Consider the following 10,003-nt stretch of genomic DNA (forward strand, 5'->3'; position numbering starts at 1 on the left):
ATCACAGCAAGTCTTGTTTGACAAAGGCGAACACCACCTCAAGCAAGTGTAAAAACATTCTTGCATGACTGAGAAGATTTTGTTGAACTTTTTGTATTTCCATAAAGCTCTTCTAATGCCATACTATAAAATGCACATAAAATATGGTCATGGAATCAAGACTAAAGACCCCACAAGAGTGTCTTTGAAAAATATACTTTCCTAAATGTGTGATACGTCTGATGCCTTTAACCCCTTCATGTCTTTATGTATACAGTATCTAAGGAGTAGACACACTCTCAGTTGCCAGTTTATTATTATTTCATAGCAAGTTGGTTAAAGTGTTAAGAGGTCTGAAATCTTTTTAGCTTGTGACCCCTAAAACAAAACAATGCCTATTTACAACCGCTTGTTACTAGCTGCATATATTCACCAGTTAAAACTAGTTTGACCAAAGCGTATTTTTATTTCAGAGGTAAAAACTAAGAAGAACAAAACAAAGATTAAAGAAACATCTGACAGACAATTATTATCTAGTGTAGGAGCAAAATGTTTGTTCTGCTTTCCTATCCTGTTATCCCAGCCCTGAAAACATAAAGGTCAGGACCCAACAAGGGGTCACGAGATAAATCAAAGGGGTCACAAGAGGATTTAAGGAACAGTTCAACACTTTGGGAAAGATGCCTATTTGCTTTCTTGCCAAGGGTAAAACACACACAAGCCAAAAAAGTACTAGGAACTGCTAATATAATAGCTTCATACTTGTCATGTGACTCCTTGTGGGGGTCCCAACCCCTATGTTGGAAACCACAGCTGTAGAAAGGGATTTTCACTACGTGTATCTGAGTCTTTTTGTGGGAAGTGCACCTCTGATGTTAGTATTCTGCAGGAGGTTATATGAAGTCAATACAAAAAACATGTAAAGCAAAGCTGCTCAATTATGTAGAGTAAAAGCTTCACAATTTCCAAAAATGCCCTTGGCAAAGATCATACAATATGCATGCAAGCATTTCTAAGTCGCTAAATTTTTTCCAACAAGAAAGAAAGAAAGAAAGAAAGAAAGAAAGAAAGAAAAATCAAGTTAAGAGAAACACCTTTAAAGCAACAAACTAAAGTCTGATTTCTCTTCTGCCATCAAATGCCTCATATTCAATGTGTCAGTGAAGATTCTCCGTCATTCAGGTCATGGTGATCCTAAGTGCTGTATCGTAGGCAACTGGATTTGCTTGAGTTTCTTGAAGATGTTTCGCCTCATCCAAGAAGCTTCTTCAGTTCTAACTGGCTGGTGCGGAGTCACAGGCTCATTTCCAACACATGGTTCGACTTGACTCAGCTCACTTTCGGTACCAGGTCCTTTTATCTATTTTGTTCTCCACTGCAGATAGTATCCCTGAGTGTTGAGGGGATTCTTAGCTGATCACCATAGCAGCACCGCGTGAAACTGCCGTGGCATCATCTTCAACTATGCACCCTCACATTCATTATCTTTAGTGGAGACGCGTGGCAGGCATGCTCAAACACCAGAGCGACACCGTCATGGCATGCATTCCTGAGTGCCTATTTGTCAGGAAGCAATGGCTGTGTCCCGTGATAAACTAAGTTCAACTTTTGGAACGCAGCTGAGGGCACCACGTCACGTAACGAGGACCAACCAATCACAGCCAACAGATATCTTTCTCTTTATCTGTAAATATCAGTGTGTGATAGATATGGAGAGGTCTAGAACTTTTCCATTCACAGAAACCATCAGCTGTATCAGCCTCTGGGGGCATTCCAGTTTGATTTGGGCGGAGGAGGCGAATTTCCGTTTCCGACTTCCATTTATATATAGGTAAATATGCTGAAACATTGCGATGGATTCAGAGTTTGCAGTGACGCCAATTATGTTCCGCCTCGTTAGTTCACAGCACGGACCGTTTAACCTGGCAACAACTGCAGCCGGCTCAAACGTGATTGGTCAATATCACGCGGACTACAAACAGCCTACAACCAGAAACCAGGGCTCTTCCGCTCTTCTTCCGGAGGCAAGATCTCCGGGGTTTGCCTACAGACTCTACATTCACTGAATGTAGAGTCTGTATATAGAGACTAGCACTTTTCTAACCTCAGTGGGGATGAATTGATTCAATCATGCAGCTCTTCTAGACTTTACAAATGTAAGCGGACTCAATGGACCAAATCTCGAGAGTGAAAGGAGTCATTTCAAGGGGTTTGTGATGCTAAAAAAAAGAGTATCTACTGATTTACAGACACCTCTTACATCAATGACAAGAAGTCTTTTTGGGCCACAGGGCATCAATTGACGGTGTGTTTACACAATTTGGCCACTACGAAAATCAGCTTCAAAGCCTGGCGCACTTTCTGGGAGTCTGTCTTCAGTGGCCCAAACAAATGTCTGCACTTCGTCAGTTGAGCACGGCGTAGTTTTGCAGGATGCCATTTATTTAGAAATCCTGGTTTGAATGGATAAAATGTCGTGGTCACAACAGACAGTAGCTTGGCTATTTGAATAGAGTGGGTTTGTGTGGGATGTCCCATGTTGCACAAGTGCTGATTCTCTCAATTCATTGTCTGCATGGTTTAACTCAGTGGTTCCTGACTGGTGCAGCCACAGGGTCCAAATTTCTCCTTAGCCATTAGTTCGAGGTCATTCAGCGTCATACTTATGTCATTGAGCTAGGCTGCTGTCTCTGTCAAGTAGCTGTCGGTTAGTCACTCACTCTACAGCAGAAAATGGCACTTCAAAAGTTTACTGTACTTGACATGATGATGAGTCACCTGCGGTCCATTCATAATGGGCCCGTGACCCACCAGTTGGAAACCACTGGTTTAACTCTACCTTCTATTCTCGGCTCAGGTCACTTGAACCTTGACAGAGGTGGTACCAAAAAAAAAAATTAAAAAAAAAAATCCAATACATCCTTAACTTTGCTAATGGAAAACCAAAAAAGAGCAAGTCCAATTGAGCAGAGCTGTGCGTGACATGCAGTGCAAATGCATCATAAGTGTGTTCAAAAATGTCCGTCCTGAAGTCACAAAAAGCATCATTTCACACACACACACACACACACACACACACACACTCTCTCTCCCTCTCTGTTCCGCACACTACTAACTCATGGTGCCATGGATTCTCTTGGAGTGGCTCTCCTTCTACGGCCCGCTGAGCCGGGTTCATGTGGCCAACTCCAAATGAAACACTCCTGATTGCCGCTGGCAGCCTCAGGCCAAAAAAGACAGTTCACTGAACAGCCAAGGCATCATGGGCAAGGTGTGGGTGAAGAGCTTTGACTGTGCTAATGAAATGAGTTAACCTTGACTGGGCACAGCGTCGTGGAGGTGTTACAGAGATCCAGGATGGGACTGTGGGTGGTCTGACAAGCTGCTGGCACTTGGCTTGACACAACAACACACTGGGATGGTCTGGAGTGAGGTAACTGGCTACTGGCTGCACTGTAGATTCATATTCAGCGTACAGACATGAAAATGGCGTCAATTTTCTCATCTAACTCTCAGCATATATAAAACCACCTACTCTATTAACAAGTAAAGATTAAGTCCTTTATGATAAACATGAGCCCATAGAATATATAAACAAAGGAGGAAATGCATAAAAAAATCCACGAACAAATAATCAAAAACCAAATAGGTTCAGCCAAGATAAAAAAGAAGATGAATTTCTAAAGCGAGCGACAATCCTTAGCAAAGCCAGATTTGAGGAATCTCTCATGCTCTTCTGACATTAGTCACCGGCCTCCCTCAGGGAAATCCAGTAACAGTGTCACTGCATTACCATATAATGCACTCTGTATGTTGCAAGAAATCCTACAGCGGCTCCAGTAGCAACAATAACTGCGGGCTGAATGTAGGACAAACGTTAACGTGTGTTGGACAGAGCTGCATAAATGGGATGTATTATTCATTCTCACATGGCCAGCCTTTTAAATGTTTCCTGAAAGCTTGTGCAGGAGTGATACGACCCGACATCTGCAAGTGCACTTGGTAAATGTCTCGCAGTCACTTCATTTTGCTCTGTGTTCGAGGCAGTTAGTTCACTACCTCTGCACTGACTTCTGTGATATTATGGAAGTTAAGTTTGATAAGAACGTTAGTATTAGGCTAAATTAATGACAGTGTATTTATGTGATTATGCTGGGGCAGGAATGAACAAATGTGGAAATAAATAAATGTATAAATACAGGGGGAAAAAAAGCTGAAATAATTAAAAAAAAATAAAAAATAAATACTGAAATAAATAAATGTTGAAATAACTAAATCTGGATATAAATAAATGCATAATAAATAAAACTGAATTAATAAATTTTGAAATAAATAAGAAAATAAAAATAAATGCACAAATAAATAAAAGTTTATAATTATAAATGACAGATATCTCAAATTTATTTCTATATTTTTGTACAACTACACTTATTTATTTCAGTTATTTCTTTATCTGTTTACATATTTTTTTCAGCATTTGTTTATTCTTTTATCCAATTATTTCTGTATTATTTAACAATCTCTTTGTGTATTTATTCATTTATTTATTCTTGTATTTATTTATGCATTTTGATATTTTATTTCATGTCATTTTTGTTCCCATTGTGCCTCAGGTTTGTGAGTGGGTTGAGATGGTTTTTAAAAAACAAACAAACAAAAAAAAACACTTTAATATACATCATCCCCTATCTATTTAATATTTTTAAGCAACTGTTAATAAGCAAAACACATTATAATGTCATTTTGAGCACACAAGAATGTTTTTTTAAAGTACATGACAACTAGAACTGAAACAATTAGCTGATGGAAATAAAATTCATTAGCAACAAATCTGATAATCAATTCATTGTGCAAGAAGTTTTTAAAATGCCAAGAACTCACTCTGTCATCAGCCAAACGCTGTGAATGCTGCCATCTACTTCCGTATCCACCAGAGCTTCAATGTCTTTGATGGCCTGATTCAGAGTGCCAGGCTGAGGAGACAGAAATGCACGGGTGTCACTTTCTAATTTTCCATTGTGACAATCACAATGTGTGCACAGAAAGCTTAAGGGGGTAATCTTTGAGGCAGATGCACAGCTGGGACTGGTACTCCAACAAAATGTCAGCGCGTCTGTGCGTCAAACAAAATGACAATAAACAAAAACATGAAGCCTCTGCATATGAAAATGACTGCAAATGAAGAAAGCTGAGCGTGCAGCTTCCGTGTATAAATCTGAGTAACTCAGGTATTTGAAAAGACAAGAGAAAGCCTCAGTACATAACACACAACACATTCAAATTGTCAGCTACGAGCATTTCTGTTTTCCAATGCAATCCACACTCAAACTGTCATTTTTATAGCATGCAGTTCTATCCTTGCAAATTTTGTTATTTCAATGGCAAGTTAAAAAGATTAGGAGTTCATACTGAGGGCTCCTGACAATCTTACTTTAATCTGAGCCTGGTGCTGCTGAGCCGGCCTGGCAACATGGGAAGACTTCCCACTGCAATCCAATCCAGGCCTGCAATAGACACTACGATGGCGACGCTGTCATTTTATTGATTGATGACACTGTGTCATATCAGTATTGCTTTCTCACTAAAGACATTTTTGAGGCTGTGATTTGTGGTGTTATTTTAGTTGACTGTATAACATAGTGTATCTCTCTTTTGAACACATTAAACTGCATTCCAATGACCTTACGTTTATCTCTCAGGCATCTCTGTACTGCAATTTCTCGTTGCTTATGAGCCAATATACACTCATATACTGACACAGAGGATATTTCAGCCTGGCAAACGACGACAGCCTTTCATATTTAAGTCTCAAAAGAAGATGCATTGATTGCAGTTATTGTTTCAAAATGAATTGCTCAGTATTTTACACAGTGGCAAGTCCTCGTCCATGGAGCCAGCCATTTTGCACCACCGTGTTATACAATAAAACAAAATGAACAAACCAAACACTGGCTCTGGATAAGGCCATTTACATTTTCACGTCAACCACTGTAGTTAGCAACCACTTTGCAACCCCTTAGTGGTTTAGATCATTGGGCCCATTTTTTTTTTTTTTTTTTTTTTTATTACAAGAGGAAGAGACCTCTGCTGAGAATTCTGCTCCTGGTTATAAACATCTTCAGCATCTAGATCTTAATATCCAGAGGCTCCGGAGGTTTTCAGAGAAAAAAGGTGAGCACGCATTAGCTAAGTTAGTGGCCCCAACAGGGTCGGAAAAACACTGACTTGTAACGTGAAACTGCTTTATTCAGCATTTTTAAATCGCCTGGTCCTTTTTGTTTTGTTTTTTTAGAGCGGGAGAGACCACTGCAGATAATTCAGCTCCAGGAAAATAAACCCCTAAACATCTAAACGTAAAGTTATCAGACAAAAGGTGAGCGCACATTAGCGTGTGCTATGCTAGTGGCCCTTCAACAATGAACATCAAAACACTTTATTCATTGTTTTTTACCAGGTTAATTAACCTACCTCGTTAGTTTTGAAAAGGAAAAAAACACCTGAATGTCTTTTTCAGAAAAAAGGTGAGCACATGTTAACAGGTGCTCGTCTCTGACATGCCAAACAGCATCAGAGAAACACTAGCTATGTTTCCATCCAAAAGTGATTCGAATCATTGGGAAATGCGCATTAAAAGAAATATGAATCCTGTGTGTTTCCATTAAATGTACGGACTTTGGTGAAAACTACGAACTCGTGCGAGTTTTCCGCAGAACTGGAAACTAAACAAGTCAGGCATTCTTCTTCTTCTACGTTTTCTAGTGGTTGGCAACCAGCTTGTAAATGCATTACCGCCTTCCCGACCCGGAGTGTGGATATCACCATGGAGAGAGGTGCGCTACGTCAGACTTAATTCAAACATAACTGTTTCCATCCCCCATTTTGCAAATCAACATTTTTTCGAATCAACCAAAACCCGGCTGAAGGGAGCATATTTTAGTTTGTGCGAATCAGGGGATTTTAATTCAAATTTTGGCGTTTCCATCATAATTTTCCGATGCGATACTTCTAGATGCGCATCTAAACAGGCTGATGGAAACATGGCTACTGACTTTTAATGTGAAACTACTTTATCCGTTGATTTTAGGGAGGAAGAAACCTCTGCAGATAATTTGGCTCTCAGTACAGGCCTGTTGAACAAGAAGCACTGAAGGAATCCTAACCGGGAGCTCACCCTTTACACATGGAGACGTTTCAGCTGGTTACAATCTGCAATCCTCACCTAAACCTAAAAAAGCTGTTTGCAATTGGCAGAGAAGATTTAGCAAATCTGTCATGGGCGCAACCCACATACTCAGCTCTGTTGCTCATCCCACAAATGCATGTTCCTTACAAATGTGGCACCATTTAAAAAGGGAAATAAACAGGCTTTCCAACAGTTTAAGACTTATTGCCAAGAAGTGTTGTTACAACAAAGAAATAATCTACCAAACACAATTTCCTTACTTTTTGTGCTTAGTTCTGGTGCCACTGAATCCTATAAAGCCTACACACTGCTCCCTTCAGTGCCCGCTGATTTAGTATCAACAAAATTAATTTAAAGTATTAAATTTAAAAATAAATGTTGTGCAAAACGGCCAATTCAAAGGATCAATTTGGCGTAGTTACTGGTCCTGGTGGAGCTTTAACCTAATCGGATGTCTTGCATGAAACTTCTGTGTTTTCAGTGCGACCTGTCGTTAGCATTAAGCTAACTCTGGTATGCTAAGCTAACATGTACATTTAAAGTTCTACACGGTCCCTGGCAAATTAAATAAATAAAATAATATACTGGTAACCAGGGCTGTCAACTAAATGTAATAAGAATTGCCTCTGAATTGTGGTGGATCACAAATATAAAGCTACCAAAACATTTTAGCAACGTTCAAGTACGCTGGCTCGAAGCTGCACCTAGCTTAAAGTACCGTTAAGCTAACCCTCACAAATTTTCAGGAATTTCAAATACGTCATGTGAAATTTTTTTAAACCGGCATAAATGTTCCGTTTCACCAACAAAACACGGCTGCGTGAAGTTCGCTGTGACATAAAATAAGGTCTTTACCCTCAACACGAAGAACCTCATCATCTTAAAGTGGGTCAGAGATGACTCCACGGAGATGGTACTGTACTGGGGGCGGGCCGCTCCGACCTCCGCTGCCCGCTCCTCCGTGCCTTCTGCGGGTACAGCCGGCTGAGTGTCCTCCGGTCCACCTGGAGAGGAGGAGCTGGGCTGCTGCTGCTGCTGCTGCTCCGTGCCCTCTGAGGGAGCACTGTCCGGCTGACTGTCCTCCGGTCCACCTGGAGAAGAGCTGAGCACCTGCTGCTGCTCCCCCGTGCCCACTGCGAGGACAGACGGATGACTGTTCTCCGGTCCGCCGGGTGAAGAAGAGCTGAGCACCTGCTGCTGCTCTTCACCTGGCGCTACTTCCTCCTCAACTTCAGCCATGATGGAGCTCTTTAAAACATAAAGCAGCGCTTCATAAAGTCCATAAAGTCCCAATTTAAACAGTTTTATACAGTATATTCTGACTCCACTGCAGGAAGGCTTGTACAACCTGTCAGACTGATGGCTACACAACTTCCCAAGAATCGAAACTACATCGCTCCTCACAGATTTACTCCTCTAAACACTAAATCCTTTAGACTCAACATGTCAAAGTGACACTAATAAAAGGGATTTCCTTACCGGTGATGATCGATGTCGCAGAAGGTGTTGAAAGGTAACGCTAAATAAGTAGGAAGCAGCCACCTGTGCATAACTTCCTTGTTCCGAGTTTGTTTGTTGTAGTGGGCGGACACACAGAGCAGCAGCAGCAGTAGCACGGGGCAGAGGGCACGTCTGATAAACACACAGTGTTTTTTATTACTCTGATCTGAACCATGAACCACTGCACATTTACTGCACCTGATCTATAAATAGGTGCTGGTGTGGGACTGGTTTCATACTGAATTGTTTTTATGAATGTTGTGAGACTGGGTGAGGGCTTTAACTCCATGCACACAGTGCTTATTTCACTCTTTTTGTTTGTGAGTGAGTGCATTTTAAACCTGCTGGATTTACCTGAGAGGAGCCCCCCCTCAGTTTGATTAACTTCAACTTTGCATGCACAGTGTGAGCCCAATGTTCCTATGCTTCCAGGCAATGGCGAAAGGAAGTTACTATGGGCCCCAGTGCACACTATCATGACGGGCCCTGGTGACCGCTATCATGCATGTATTGTCAGCGACATCAACATACACATTACCCTGTAGTCATCATTGCATATCTGACAAAACAATCAAAGAAAGTAAGAAATGAATCATTTAATTGAACCGTTTTTATAGTATATTTATAGAGTTTATAGCTTATATCGAAAAAGCATATACGTTTGTTTTAGATAGATACTGACAGAAGAAAAAAGAAGAATATTCATTAATTCATTTTCCGTAACCGCTCATCCTGTTAGGGATAAGTGGAATCGTGCAATCACACTGCCTGCACTGTTTATATGACCCATTTCCAGGGTCCTATGTTCCCCAGTTCTATATAGCAAGTAATAGGAACCTTAACAAAGACGTTCCCCAACTCTGTGCTTGCTTAACGTGACATGGGCTGAAGTTACGTTATGAGACTATAATCATGACTCTGCTCTACATTGTATGGAGAACAACTCCCAAACATGTTTCAGCTTAATTTAAAATAACAGGAATTAGTCAACCAATTTATTAATAAATCAAAGAGAGGAAGAAACAAAAGATGACAAAGAGAGAGAGAGAAAAATAATTACTTAATATTTAAGGGTTCAGAAATCAACTGTAGTTGACTACTGTCATTTCCATACAGGTTAAGATCAAGAAAAGAGGTTAGTTTATTTACAAAATGTTTTAACATGAAACAGGTCAAATTTGACACAAACACAAGAGGAGAGTTGATGTGTGTAAACAGAATACTGAACTTGGGACCCTGTGAGCAAAAACACACTCTTGCACAATGTAAAATTAAATAAAGCATTGACCAGCCCTGAAATAGTGCCACAAGTTTAGTTAATGAACGAGGACCCATCACCAC

General features: G+C 40.5%; 1 protein-coding gene across 1 annotated transcript in view; it reads right to left on the reverse strand.

Annotated features, from left to right (window-relative positions):
• The window catches only part of tprg1 (tumor protein p63 regulated 1), a 32,538-nt gene extending 23,741 nt beyond the window's left edge, over positions 1 to 8,797 (reverse strand). Inside the window, exons 1-3 of the mRNA XM_050055028.1 lie at positions 8,642 to 8,797; positions 8,018 to 8,410; positions 4,861 to 4,952 (exon numbers count right to left, since the gene is read on the reverse strand). Coding sequence (XP_049910985.1) covers positions 4,861 to 4,952; positions 8,018 to 8,401 — 476 coding nt within the window. The 5' untranslated portion in view covers positions 8,402 to 8,410; positions 8,642 to 8,797. The remainder of the gene's footprint in view (positions 1 to 4,860; positions 4,953 to 8,017; positions 8,411 to 8,641) is intronic.
• Between the last annotated feature and the right edge of the window lie 1,206 nt (positions 8,798 to 10,003).

The sequence above is a fragment of the Epinephelus moara genome, chromosome 10 (assembly GCF_006386435.1).
Source record: "Epinephelus moara isolate mb chromosome 10, YSFRI_EMoa_1.0, whole genome shotgun sequence".
Lineage (NCBI taxonomy): Eukaryota > Metazoa > Chordata > Actinopteri > Perciformes > Serranidae > Epinephelus > Epinephelus moara.